This window comes from Gracilinanus agilis, chromosome 5 (assembly GCF_016433145.1).
Source record: "Gracilinanus agilis isolate LMUSP501 chromosome 5, AgileGrace, whole genome shotgun sequence".
Classification (NCBI taxonomy): Eukaryota; Metazoa; Chordata; class Mammalia; order Didelphimorphia; family Didelphidae; genus Gracilinanus; species Gracilinanus agilis.
In genome coordinates this window covers 222,789,163-222,804,105 of record NC_058134.1, presented here as the reverse complement: position 1 = coordinate 222,804,105, position 14,943 = coordinate 222,789,163, and the positions used below count along the sequence as shown (strand labels likewise).

The following is a 14,943-nucleotide window of genomic DNA, read 5'->3' as shown; positions in this document are numbered from 1 at the left end:
TGCCTCCCAGATCCATGACTCTCACTAGGAAACCATTGAATTCATACGTACAGAACCTCAAAGTACAATAACACAGCCAGACACATTTCTGCCTGTGGCTTTCATGACTGATGCAGTCCTTATGGTTCTCACTCACATATGGAAAGGTTCAGGAAATCTGTTCTTTCACTTTATCACCACCCTAAGTTGTCTGTCCTTATCTGAGAGATGAGGCTGCACACAGGAAATCAGCCCCAGGCAGAACTGGCCGGGCACTGGAGGCTGATTCTGCTTGGCTCCACATTGGTAACACTCTTAAATACTTGAGGGATCGAAAGGAGATAGATCCTCTTTTGAGCCTTCACTAATTCACCAATCCAGAGCTGGATCTCAGCCCCTTTCCAGTAGACTAAGTAGAAAAGAGCAGCAGTATCCAACTACTATTAATGAACCCTGCTGAGAATACCACAAATTAGCATTATCTACATTGTGTTGTACCTTTAGTTGTTTTGTTAAACATTTCTCAATGGCATTTGGCTACTTGAAGAATTCTGCACTTTGGGATCAAAGTAAAGATAAGGACAGAAGATAAAAGAAATACTAAATATTGCCAGGGCTGTGGGACACTAATATCCCACCTTAGAACCTGAATTGTTCCAGTTCTTGTGGAAAACAATTTGGAAATCTATTAGAAAAGTCACTAAACAGTACATGACTTTTAACTGAGTGATACCACTCTTGGGCACATATCCCAAGGAATTCAAAGTCAGAGAGAAAGGTCCTATATACCAAAATATTTGTGAAAATTTTATAGAAATTTATAGAAAAATTAATGGGCATGTTTGCGGTAGGGTGGGGAGGGATTAAGAGCCTTCACTCAACAGATTTGACTTCCAATAACTAACATGGTAGATGAAAAAAATATCTAATTTGGAGTCGGGATTAAAGTATCATAGATTTCAAGTTGGAAAAGATAGAGCTGAAGCATAAAAAGATTAGGTGACTTTCCCAAGATCACACAGCTAGTAAATATCTTGAAGTAGAATTCAAACTCAGGTCTTTCTGAGTCCAAGTCCAGTACTTTAGCCACTATGCCATAGTGGCAAGAAGGACCTCCTGTATTTGATTCCCCAACTTCATTACTTACTATGTGACTCTGAAAAAGTCACTTAATCACTTGGTTCCTCAATTTCTTCATCTGTAAAATGGAAAAATGTGCAATAGAAAGAATAGGTGGACTGGGCATATGACAAGAACAAAGGATGACAGGTGGATGCTTCCCCCTCCACCTCCTAAAGAAGGAAGGAAAGAGGGAAGGAAGGAAGAAAAGAAAGAAGAAAGGAAGGGAGGGAGGGAAGGAGGTAGGAAAGGAGTGAGGGAAGGAAGGGGGTAACAAACGAATAAATAAGGGAGGGAGGGAGGAAAGGAAGAAAGGAAGAGAGTGAGGAGGGGAGGGAGAGACAGAGAAGAACAGAAAGAAGGGAGAGAGGGAGTGAAATAAAAAGAAAAAATGTTACTCTGTACAAGAATGAACAGGAGTTCCCCTCCCCCAGAAAAGAGAATCAGCAAAGGATTTAATGAACTTGAAGATTCATTGAGGTAGAAGTGATGGAAATAATAACGTGATATCAAAGGGAAAAGAGGCAGCTTCTTATTCCACAGAGAAGCTGGGAGGATGCTGAAAACTAGGAGCTCAAGATTCCATATCCAAGTGTTCAGTGCTTGCCTTGTAGAGATGAGCCTGGCACACAATGTCTGGTTTTTCTCTCCTGGATTCATTAGACACAGACTGTGTGATCCAAGCAGTGCAGGGTGCTTTGTAGTCCAGCATTTGGTATGAAAGGCAGCTGCTGAGAGGGAGGGGCTGAGGGTTTGAGATTGAGATTGAGGAGGCAGGATCAGAGTGAGCTCTGTGTGTGTGTGTGAGAGAGAGAGAGGGGCGGGGGAAGAAAAAGAAAGGAAGAAAGGAAGGGAGAGAGAGGGGGAGAGAGAGAAAGGGAGAGAAGGAAAGAGAGAGAAAGAAAGAGAGAAAAGAAGGAAGGGAGGGAGGGAGGAAGAAAAGAAAGAAAAGAAGGAAGGAAGGGAGAGAGAGAGAGAAAGGAAGGAAGGAAAGAAGGAAGGGAGGGAGGAAGGAAGGAAGGAAGGAAGGAAGAGGAAGGAAGGGAAATGTGCTGGTATCTTGTATATCTCAGCAAAGACCCAACTCTTTTGTAATGAAATAATGAGAGAGAAGTTAAGTGTCTAAATCCAAATACTTACTGGCTATTTGCTAATCAGAGATGTCTTTGAGATGTCCAGGGGAGGGACTGAGTGGTAAACTCACAAGTGGTATAATAAACCTGCATCAGAGGAGTGGGGTCCATTGTGTGTGTGTATGTGTGTATGTGGGGGGGAGGATGGAGAAAGCCAACTGACCAGTTGATTTAAAAATAAGAAGTGCTGCTTCTTGAGATTTCGGTGGTTCCTCGGATCTAGCGCTTGATCCACCATGGCACCACGTAACTCAGGAAAAGGAACCCTAAGGAAGACATGAGTGCTTGTCTCCTAGTATCTGAAGGCCCTTCATGTGTCAGAAGGACTAGTTTTGCTCTGCTTGGCCCCAGAAGACAGAAGCAGGAGTAGTGGGTGGGTGGGTGTTATAAAGAGGCAGATTTAGGCCTGATTCAAAGAAAATCTTCCTAACAATTAGAGATGACAGGAGTGGAATGGGCTGCCCCAAAGGTGGTGTGTTCATTGCCAGCCAAAGCCTCACTGTAGACATAGGATGACCAACTACCTCTCAGGGAGTTGGCAGGAGAGGATTCTTCTAGCTGAATGAACTGGTTTCTGGGGTTCCTTACAAGGGAGAGATTTTATAATTTCCTGACAGGGGTTCCATCCCAAGGTCGTCAGTTTTGCAAAGTTCATTCCTGGTCACAGTCCTATGAAGTCAGTAGAAAGATTAATTTGAACTATTTCTAATTATCATAAAATCATACATATTTATTAAATCATTATTAAATTGTGAATTAATGAGCTAATTATTAAACCCTTTTCCCAGACAAGAGTAATTGAGGCCCAGAACATGGTTGCACACAGATAGTAAGAATTTGAGCCAGGATTCAAACTCACATCTCCTGAACTCTGGGGCTTCATTCCAGGAGAGAAGGTCAGATGAGGACCTGCCTGATGCCAAGGCTTCCAAGCCTGGGTCCGTGGATCCTCCTGGAATCCTGCCAAACTGTCAAAGGGTTATCTCAGGCCCCGAGCTAAAGTTACTTAGCGTGTGTGTGTGTGTGTGTGTGTGTGTGTGTGTGTGTGTGTGTGTCTGTGTGTGTGTGTGTGTGTGTGTGTGTGTGTGTGTGTGTGTGTGTCTGTGTGTGTGTGTGTCTGTGTGTCTGTGGTGTCTGTCAGTGTATGCCGGGAGGTTTACTTACTGCAGTTGTAGCGATCAGGGATGTGAGAGGAAGCGGGCCAGAACAGGACAAAGTCACCCAAACCATAAAACCTGGGTGTGACTTAGTGGCCTTCCGAGGTCCTGCTGACCTGGACCCGCCAGATTCAATTCCGTTTCCAATCAATCGTACTTTCTGAGTGTAAAGGATGGCTTTGAGAGAGCCGATAACTCCAGCCCGGTGACTCTCCCTTTCCTGACTGCCAACATCTCTGCAGTAGAAGCTGGCACTGTATTCTCTGTTATTAAAGGCAGCCAAGTATGGTGGATCGAGGGGCAGAAAGCAGCCTGTTTTGGCCATAACGTGGAAAGTAGTAGAGTTGTAATGGGCGGTAGGTCAACCGAAGTGGACCTCAAAAAGACAGGAGAGACATAGAGAAAGGGATAGGGGTGGCATTCTAGGCTTTAGGGATAGCAGTAGGAATGACCACGGGATGCTTTTGGGGGGCACTGAGGAGGAAAGCTGCCTAATTGGAATAAAAGGTCAGAGTTTTCCTGAAAGATAAGGTTGGGAAGGTAAGGCTAAGAGAAGGGCTAACTAGGATCTAGGAAAATTGGGACTATGGACAAGGAAAGGTCCATGGAAGTTGAGACTTCTGGGTAATGAGACTATGAGCCTGGCCCATTTGTATCATAATAACAACAATAATAATAACTAGAATTTATATAGCCCTTTAAGTTTTGCAGAGGACTTTATATATGTTTACTCATTTGATCCTTGCAGTTATCCTGGGAGATAGGTACTATTATTCTCTCCATTTTTCTGATGAGAAAACTGAAGCTGAGATAGGTTAAATGGTTTGCCCAGAGACACACAAGCTAGTAAGAGCCTGAGCCTGGCTTTGCATTGGGTCTTCTGTACTCTTCTCAGACGCTTGGTAGCTGTGTGACCTTAGGCAAGTCACTTTACTCTGTTTGCCTCAGTTTCTTCATCTGCAAAATGAGCCAGAGAGAGAAATGGCAAACCACTCCAGTATCTTTGCTAAGAAAACTCCAAATGGGGTCATGAAGAGTTGGGCATGACTAAAAAGACTAACAACAACTTCTGGACCAGGGCAGGGTCTTTGCATCCCAATACCTTGCCCCTAGCAGGGCATTAATTCAGAGTCAATATTGAATTGAATTGATTTGAAACAGCCTGGTATAGCCCACAAGATGCTCCGAGTTCCAAGAACCTCTAGGAGAACATACCAATGGCAGTTTTTTCTCATCCTAAGGGATTTTGCCTGAAATCTGAGCCAGAGTTGGCCTCTCTAGGATCTCCACCCATTGTTCCTATTCCTTCCCTCTAGGATTGGATTAAATGACCTTCTTGTTTTTTACCTAAATTCAAATCCCACCTCTGGAGTTTATAGCCTGAATAGCTGTAAGGTAAATCACTTCCTCTTTCCTGGGCCTCAGTTTCCTTATCTGTAAGATGAGATGGTTAGAGTAGATGGCCTCTGTGATCCCTTCTAGGCCTAGATCTATAATCCTAAGCCCTTTAACCTCTCAGGGCCTCAGTTTCCTTATTTGTAAAATGAGACGGTTGAATTAGATGACTACAGAGGTCCCTTCCAGTCTTAGATTTGTGACCCTAAGTCCCTTCACTTTCCCTGGCCTCAGTTTCTTCATCTGTAAAAAGAAGGGATGGTCTATGTGGCCCAAGATGTCCTTTCAGATCTACACCTGCAATCTTCTGACCTTGGCAGAGGGACCTCCCTCGCCTTCATCCCTGACCACAGCAGAGCCCATCAGCTTCTCCCTTTCCTGGTCCTCTGCTGAGACTAATCCTCCATGTATCCTTCCAGACCTTCCTGTCCTGCTCTGCTGCCACCCGGGCCTTGACTCGAAGGAATTCAGAATCAGAGTGATGAGTTGGCAAACTCTGAAAGATGCCATTTAGCTTCCTCTTTGCCCTCCCGGCCCACGTCATGGGGCATCAAGATAGAGCAGGGGCTGAGCAGAAATGAGACCTCTGGTCCCGGCCTCCCTCCCTCCTGTTCCCCTAGAGCTGGGGGAGGGCCCCATTCAGACTGGCACCAGCCATGACGGGTCACATCAGAGGAAAGTCACCTTTCATTCCTGCCTTGAGAAAGTTAGAAAGGAAAGTAGAAAAAGACATGAAATGAGAAATAAAAGGAAGAACAAGCCTGGCTGGTCCTTTTTTTATAATAGGGATGTCTGCCCAGGTTGGGCCTGCTCTGGCCTTCTTTGAACATTGGCTTTTGAAGGGGTGCATTAGTTATTTGGCATGGCATGGTATGCTTCAGAGTTTATCAACCTGGGCACCCCAGGGAGTGGGGAGGAGGAGTACCCCTACTTCTCTACCCCCAGAGCAGAGCACTAGCCCCCAGCATGGTACCTTTGGTTCAGACCCAGGTGTCTCATCCATGTCAGAAACTCCCAGCATACAAATTCTTGGTACAATGGAAAGGATGTAGGGTTTGGAGTCAGAGGACCAAGGCTCTTCCTCTTGCTCTCTGTGCAACTCACTTCCCATCCCTGAGCCTCAGTTTCCTCATCTGTAAAATGAAGGGGTTGGACCAGATGGCCTCTAAGGTTCCCTCCAGCTCCAAATCTCTGCTGATTAAGATCAGTGACTGGTCCAACGCCTACTTAGAATAAGTGAACCACACTAGTCATCTTCGTTTTCCAGAATACCAGGAGGTTAAGCCACATAGCCAGTAGTGGCAGTGACAAGATTTGGCTCTAGACTATTCTGATTCTGAAGCCCTCTCTAACCACTAAACCACAGTGTCTCCTTGTCATATGTTCGTGATGTATAAACGCTGCCCTCCTTCCCCTCACAAAAAAAAAACAAAAAAACCCCAAAAGGTTGCCATTTTTGCCCATGTGACCTCAGGTAAGGTATTGCATGTCTCTTCCTCTTCAATAAATGGAGGGGTTTGGATTTAAAGGGACCCTAGAAACCATCAAGTCCCTCATTTTACAGAAGAGTAAACTAAGGCCAATGGAGGTGAAATGACGTAGGTTCACAGTATCATAGCTCTAGAACTTGCAGGGATCTTAAAGGCCATTGTGGCCAACATCTTCCTTTTACAGATGAGGAAACTGAAGCCCCTGGGACCAACATCCTCATTTTACTGCTGAGGAAAGTATGAGAATTTATTTTTTTATATCTTGTATTAATTCCCATTATGTTAAGGAGAATTCTGTGTATTTGTTTCTGTGTGTGGGATCTGGGTCAGAGATCCCATCCAGACTGCCGCTTTTTGCATTTTCTTTGTCCTTGGGAATCCCAAGGAATGTCTTCCTCCTTAACAGAATTCAGTTAATTAATGAGGGAGACAAGGGCTCTTTTCTGGTACATGACCGCCCCGTAATTAGCTCTCACCAATTAAAGATGTCTTGGGATGGTCAAGAGAGGGGTTGAATAATGAGCTCCTAAAAATCTATTGCCTAACTCAGCTCCAGTGATTCTTAGTCCTGGGAGAGCCATGCAGACCTACATCACTTTACTGATCATGATGCTGGCCTAACCAATAAGCCTGATATAATCAATACATTTATAATCTTACCCCCAAATCAGTCTCGAGATCATTTTAATCATAATAAAACTGGGGCCAATATTCTCATTTTACAGATGAGGAAACTGAGACTCAGGCAGGTCCTAGGATTCAAGGTCAGAGGATCAGAGGGACCTCGGGGGCCATCTTGTCCAATATCTTCATATTCTAGGGGTTGCCTGACTCAACCAAGGTCACACAGGGTGTATGTAGCAATGTCAGGATTTGAGCTGAGATCTTTCCATTTCAAATCCAAAGTTCTCTCTATGGAACCCGTGTGTGTGTGTGTGTGTGTGTGTGTGTGTGTGTGTGTGTGTGTGTGAGAGAGAGAGAGAGAGAGAGAGAGAGAGAGAGAGAGAGAGAGAGAAAGAGAGAGATGTTAGATGCTTTAACACCCACAAATGATGCCACAAGCTGGTATATCTGAGCTCGGAGAGCTCATGCAGCTAGAAGAAAGCAGGGAAATGGGCCCTGGGAAGGAATCAGAGCAAGGTGAAGGGAGGCTGATGGGAATTGATAGAGGGAGAAAGAGGAAACCTATTTAGCAGGAAGGGAGGGAGCCCCAAGGCCAGAGACAAGCTGCCTGTGTTTCCAGGGAAAGGTATTAGAGCTGAGGAAGCAGCTGGGAAGCCAGAGAGGAGGCAGGAGTGGGGAGGGGAAGGCGTGGGCTCTGTCAGAGCAACACAAGGAAAAAGATCCTTCAGAATCAACAGCCTTCCTCATAGCCGGCATCTGTATTCTGCTCCCGTGCCCAAGGCCCACAGGGATCCCAGGAAATGGAGCCTCGGGCCCTCGGGGAACTAGAGGCAGAGGCATGAGCCAGTCACCGGGCCCTTCAGCCATCTCTGCCCACTAAGGTGGCTAGGGACCAGCTGTTGGAGAGCCTCGTGCCCAGGCTTAGAGATGCTGCTGCTAACGGCCCATTTCTACCTCCGGTCCCTTCCAGGCCCTTCCTCGTGCTGCCCCCTTTGATGGAATGGATCCGGGTAGCTGTGGCTCACGCTAGTCACCGACGCAGCTTCTCCATGGACAGTGATGATGTCCGCCAGGCCGCCAGGCTCCTGTTGCCAGGGGTGGACTGTGAACCCCGACAGCTCAAGTAAGTCCTTGGCATCTGACGGCATGGGGAGGAAGGGAAGAGATGGGGCAGGGAGGAGGGAACAACGAGGGACGGCACCCAGCATCTGGCAGCCGCTGCTTGCTGCCTTCCTTAGTAAAAGCTGGGCATCGGTGAGGACGAGCCCACGCAGCCACGGCTTGTCGCCGGATGCTCGGCTTCCTGCCTGAGCCTGAGCTGGGCTCCCCCATTATCAGGCTGGATAAATGGCATGTCAAGGTGACAGAGCAGTCTTCGTAAGAGCCAGTTCATGGGTCCAGTGTCAGGGGGAACAGATTATTAATAATGAACAGCTCTTGAAGTTGGGGATAATTCTCTCTGCATTTGCTACCCTCCAATCTTCTGCTCCTGGGGGGACAATTCATAGGCATTTAAATATTTTCCATCACCCCGATTGCCCACTAGAACACTTAAAACAACAGAAATGCATTCCATCCTATGCAAATCCCTTTGGTTCCCCCAAAATAAAGAACTAAAGCATAGGAATATTTATTTCATAGGAATGTCTGTTTCTGGGCTGACATCAGTTTCTCTCCTCTCTCTCTCTCTCTCTCTCTCTCTCTCTCTCTCTCTCTCTGTCTCTTTGTCTCTTTCTCTGCCTCCCCTTCTTAAAGCCATGTAACAGTGTCCTTAGAGGAGAGATGTTCAGCCTGTAGGCTGAATGTGCTAAACTCGGGCCCTCTGGAGTACGAATGACAGGACCACATTCCCCAGGGTGTCTCTGAACAGCAAGAGGTTTGTTTCTGAGACCACTAGCCAAGACTCTTGGGCTTTGACACTAGCAATCTGTCAGCAGAGGAATTATTCATAGACCCAGCTTGCCATCCTGTCCTTTGGGTCTACCACAGAGATGCCGTGGCATTTGAACGAGGGCTCATTTCTCCTCAGGTGACAGATGCTTGGTCTCGGAGCACAAAACCCTGAAAGCCATGTGTGGCATCAGGAAGTTCTCATCTTAACCCAGCTAAGGGAAAAGGGTACAGTGGAACAAGATCTGGATTTGAGCCACAGAACCCGAGTTCAAATCCTCCCTTTGTCACTTAGCACTTGGGTGATCTTGGGCCGGCCCTTTCATCTCCCTGGACCCGTTTGCTCCTTTATAAAATGAGGGTGTGAGACTAGATGGCCTCTAAGGCCCTTTCAGCCTCCAGTCGAGGAGCCCGGGGGCTTGTGAAGGAGGTCAGGGGTTAATAATAAGAGTAGCTCCCGTTCGTTTGGCAAATGTAAAGGTGACGAGGCATTTCCCCCATAACAACTCCTACAGAAGGCAAAATAACTTGTAGGGAGGGAATAATGAATTGCATTTCTGTAGGACTTATGAGGGTTTGCAGAGCTCTTATTAAATTTGAGCCACATGCCAACCCTCTGAGAGCCCATCCTGTTAGCATTCCCATTTTACAGATGAGAAAACTGAACCCTAGAGAGTAAGTGGCTTGCTTAGGGTTACACAACTAAGAAGTGTCACGGGTGGGGTGTGAGCCTCTTGTAAGGGGTCTCTCACTACTTCTGACCCGTTCTAATTCTCTCTAAATGTTAGAACGTTTTTCCTTACTAATTAGGTAAGCTCTGTATCTGACTTCAACCCATTGCTAGAACTCAGGTTCTTCCCTCTAGGGCTGAATTATCTGACTCAGTGGTCACTTCTGGTTATACGATTATCATAGGTCAGAGGAAGAGTTTGAACTTACTGAGAGTAACCACCAGCATTCACTTAGCATTGTAAAGTGTGCAAACTCTTTATGTATCTCATTTGATTCCCTGTCACAGCCCAGGGGAGCTGGGGGCTAGGCTCTTATTATGTCCGTTGTATGGATGAGGAAACTGAGGTCTAGAGAAGTTTTAGTGACCTAGCCAGGGTCACACAGATCTGAAGTAGGATTCCAACTTGGGTCTAAGCATCCCAACTTCCTAAGCCTAAGCCTTCATCCTAAGTCTAGCCCACCCTCCATTGTATCACCCATCAGTCTCCCCTGTCTCCTAGTGCTGAGGTATCTAGTCCCTCCCAAAGATACCTTTACAAGTCCAAGTTGAAGATTGGGTCCACCGTCCAACATCGCCTCTCTCTCAAAGTTCAGAGATGAAGCCACTTCGGATGTTAGATTTAGAGCAAAAAGAGACCAGAGAGGCCATCAGTTCCATCCCACTCACTTTACATTTGAGGAAACTGAGGCTCAGAGATGTTAGTTACTTGCCCAAGGGCACACAGTAAATGTTAGAGGCAGGTTTTGAAATTGCATCTTTTGTGTCCGAATCCATCGTTCCATCCCAAGCAGGAGTCAGCAAGGTTGTGGACCAGTTGGCTACCATGGCATCCCCCTGAGCCCAGGGTGAAGGAGCCCTTGTGTCTCTTCCTGGACATTTCCCCAGGAAGTCGGGCTCCCTTGTCCCACCCCTAGAATGTCCCTGGAAATGCCAACCAGCCCCTTTTCTCCACATGCACAGCACACAAAGCTCCCCCACCTGGATGTGAAGATTTGAGATGAAAGACAGCTCCTCCCTACAGGAAATTAGGAAGAGGGGACAGCTGGGTGGCTCGGTGGATAGAGCCAGACCTAGAGAAGGGAGATCCTAGGTTCAAATCTGGCCTCAGACACTTCCTAGCTGGGTGACCCTGGGATACCTGGCCCTTACTGCTCTTCTGCCTTGAAAATGATACACAGTATAGAGCCTAAGATGGAAGGTGAGGGTTTATNAAGTTAAATGACTAGCCCAAGGTCACATAGCTGAGCTACTGGAGTGGTTTGCCATTTTCTTCTCCAACTCAATTTACAAATGAGGAAACTGAGGCAAGCAGGATGAAGTGACTTGCCCAGGGTCATTCAGTTAATAAGTATCTGAGGCTGCATTTGAACTCAGGAAAATGAGTCTTCCTGACTCTAGGCCAGGTACTCTATCCATTGTGCCACCTCGCTGCCCACAAGCCTCAGTTTACTCCTCTGTAAAATGAAGACATTGAACTTCAAGGTCATTTCAAGCTTATTGATGGCTCTCTGAGCCTCAGGATCCTACTCTGTAAAATGAGGGGATCTGTGAGTAGTTTCTAAGGTCCCTTCCAGCTCTCAACACCATGCTCCTTGGCCTGCAGCCCTTTGATCCACGGGAAGAGAATGACCTGAAAGTGGCCCACGCCTCCCGCCATGGTCCTGGCAAGTGGGAGTGTGGGCTGGCTCAGGCCAGAAGCTGACCTCCAAGAAGGGGCGCTGAAATTGGTGTTTGACCCTGGAGAGCGGATGGGCTTGTTGGCTTATGTAAGTCCCCACTAGCTGCCAGCCCTTTCCCTGGGGGGGCTGCAAAGTAGAACACGGGCTGGAACGGAAGTCCAGTGCTGCGAGGCGAGCCCCAGTTCTCAGTGGGGCCCGGCGAGGGTCACCTTGGTCAGCTGTCTCCTCTCCCGGGTTTCTGCTTTTCTCAGCTTCCAGAAGACCTCGTGGAGAGGATGGGAGTTTGTTCCCAGAGAGGATAATTGGTTGCAGCTGCAGAATCTCAGCTGATTAGGCGGCCTTATTGATCTTTGACAAAAATATCAAAAAGCCAAATGTGCTCATTCCTGGTCCCTTTGGGGGGCGGCTTCCATTTGAAAGGAAGCCGTAGCCTAGGAAGCGGCCACCCTCTTAAGAACCGGCATGTTTACTTTGAAGGAGAGAAGACGGGTGGGGGAAGACAATGGTCAGAAGGCCTGAATTCAAGTCTTGCTTCTTAGAGGTTTTATGTACCTAGCTCTTTGCATTTTGGCCTTCCCATCAGAGAGCAAGCTTTTTCTTCTTCCTTTATTTTTTTTCTTAAAACCCTTACCTTCCGTCTTGGTATCAATACTGTGTATTTATTTTGTTAAATATTTCCTGTTGTTCAGTTGTTTTTCAGTATTTCTGAAAATTACTGTGTATTGACTCCAAGGCAGAAGAGTGGTAAGGGTAGACAATGGGGGTTAAATGACTTGTCCAAGGTCACACGGCTGGGAAGTGTCTGAGGTCAGATTTGAACCCAGGACCTCCCATCTCTAGGCCTGGATCTCAATCCACTGAGTGACCCAGGCGCCCCCTTCTTCCTTTAAAAAAAAAAAAAAACAACTCCTTACTTTCCAGCTTAGTAACAACTCTTAAGTCAGAAGAGTGGCAAGGGCTAGGCAATGGGGGTTAAGGGACTTGCCCAGGGTCATACAGCTAGGGAGTGTCTGAGGCCAGATTTGAACCCAGGGCTGGTGCTTTGTCCCTTGTGCTACCTAGCTGCCTCTGAGAAGGCAAGCTTCTTGAGGGCAGGGTCTGTTTTTGTCTTCCTTTCAGGGTTTAGCACAATGCCCAGCACATAGTAAATACTTAATCAATATTTCTTTATTGATCGGTTACAAATGTGACCTTGAGCAAATCGTTTACCTCCCCAGGCTTCGGTTTCCTCACCTGTAAAATCAGGGAAGAGATAGATTGATTATATGACCTCTGGAATCCCTTGAAATCTGTGACTTGGGGCAGCTAGGTAGCACAATGTATAGAGCACCAGGTCTGGAGTTGGGAGGATCCAGGTTCAAATCTGGCCTCAGACACTTCCTAGTCGTGTGACCCTGGGCAAGTCACTTAACCCCTGTTGCTTAGCCCTTCCTGTTCTTCTGCCTTGGAACTGATATTTAGTATCAGTTCTAAGATAGAAGGTAAGAGTTTCAGGGGAAAAAAAAAAGAAAAAGAAAAAATGTATCATCCTGAGAACCTCTCTGGGGCTCCAGTTTCTTATCTTTAAAATGAGGCAGGCTGACTAGCCCCTACCGTGTCTGAATCTTTGACTCTAGGATCCTTATCTGTAAAATGAAAGGAGTGGATTTGATTCCAGCTCCCAATTTATGTTCTCTGATTTGTCAGCACTTTAATAAATAGAACACTGAACTGCCTCACAGGAGCCAGGGGCTGTAGTCCCTGTTAGGGGATCAGTGCTGTTAATATTGTTAACATTTTAATCTTATAATATTATAATATAATTACATAATTATAATATGATGTATTATAATATAATAATGTTAATGCTAATAATGGCTGACATCAGGGGTCAGCGGATTGAGAGCCAGGCTTTCTAGCTGTGTGACCCTGGGCAAGTCACTTAACCCCATTGCCCTTACCTCTCTTCAGGAAGCCTTGGAACCGATACACAGTGTTGATTTTTAAATGGAAGGTGAGGGTTTAAGATAATAATAATAATTTATTTTTCTTTAGTCAGTCAACAAGCTTTTATTAACCACCTACTACACTCCAGACACCTGGGTTAGAAAGAAAGCAAGGACGATCCCTGCTTTTAATGAGCCTTTCTTTAATGAGTACATTCCTCCTAACAGCCCTAGGAGGGAAGCAGTGCAGGAATTATGGTTTTCATTTTGTTGTCGAATTGTTTCAGTCCTTTCTGACTCCTTATGAACCCATTTGGAGTTTTCTAGGGAAAGACACTGAAGGGATTTTCCATTTCCTTCTCCAGCTCATTTTATAGATGAGGAAACGGAGGCCAACAGGGTTAAGTGACTTGCCCAGGGTCACACAGCTAGTAAACATCTGAGGCCAGATTTTAACTTGGGAAGATGAGTCTTCCTGATTCTAAGCCCAGTGCTCTATCCACTACACCACATGACTGTTTTCATTTTAACGATGAGGAAATTGAGACCCAGAAAAGTGGCAGAGCCTAGATTTGAATCCCAGCTTTCTTGGGGGAAGGGATAGAGTGCTGGCCCAGGAGCCAGGGAGCCCTGAGTGCAGATCTCCCCTTTGTCATTTACTGGTGTCTCTGAGTCTCGCTTTCCCCATCTGTAAAATGAAAGTGTTGGACTAGAGTTAGACCCTTTCTGCTGAGAACTAAAGGCTGCTAAGGGGCCATCACTCTCTCCCTTATTTCCTTTTCTGGGCCTGTGTTCGATAATCTGTTCAAGGAGGCGGGATTTTGAAGATCTCTGCCAGTCATTTGGGCCTTGAGGGGAGTGTCGAACCCTTTCCTTGACTTTTTTTCTCATCTGTAAATTAAGAAATCACCAGACTCAATGATACTCCATGTCCTCTTCTGCTCCACATTTTAGGATTTCGTACAAGGTGCCAGGCTACAGATGGCACACCCTGCCCGCCACTTATCCAGCGGCGTTCTGATTTCTGGTTTGTGCCAAACAAAGCCAAAAATAGTCATTTGCCAAATCAGATGCAGAAATGGACTCTTGAGGAGCATCCTCAGAACTTTTTGTCAGCCTGTCCTTTCTCAAAGGGAAAAGCAAATTCACAGGCAGATTCTGGGAGCAGGAAGAAGAGAGGGCACAGTGCCTGACACATAGTAGGAGCTAAATAAATGTTTATCGATTGTCTAAGTAATAAATGCTTGTTCACTGAGTGTACAGTGACCTCTGCTCAACCATATGCACCAAATACTTATTAAGAGTCTACTGTATGCAGGGCAGCTAAGTGGCTCAATGGTTTGAGGGCCTGGGTTCAAATGTGGTCCCAGATCCTTCCTAACTGTGTGACCCTGGGCAAGTCACTTAACTCCCATTGCCTAGCCCTTCCTGCTCTTCTGCCTTGGACTTGACACACAGTATATATTCAAAGACAGAAAGAAAGGATTTTAAAAAAAAAGGATCCTACTGTGTGTCCAGCCCTGTACCTGAAATCAGTTGTATTCAACAAATGTTCTTATATTAAGCACAGAGGGAGGAGCTAAGGAATTAAAGATAAATCCCCAAACTGATTTTGCCCTCTAAGAGTTTATATTCTGGAACCCATATTTAAAGAAATAAATTGATGTAATGTGATATATAACATAATATAATGCAATGTAATATAACATAATGATATATGATATATATGACATGACATAATATAATATGATGTGATGTGATATGATATAATATAATATAATATGATGTGATAATATAATGTAATGTAATGTAATGTAAT

At 45.8% G+C, this 14,943-nt stretch overlaps 1 protein-coding gene across 1 annotated transcript in view; it reads left to right on the top strand.

Annotated features, from left to right (window-relative positions):
- The window catches only part of BTBD11 (BTB domain containing 11), a 334,485-nt gene that overhangs the window by 256,458 nt on the left and 63,084 nt on the right, over nt 1-14,943 (top strand). The window contains exon 4 of the mRNA XM_044679134.1: nt 7,868-8,020. Within this exon, the coding sequence (XP_044535069.1) occupies nt 7,868-8,020 (153 nt within the window). The remainder of the gene's footprint in view (nt 1-7,867; nt 8,021-14,943) is intronic.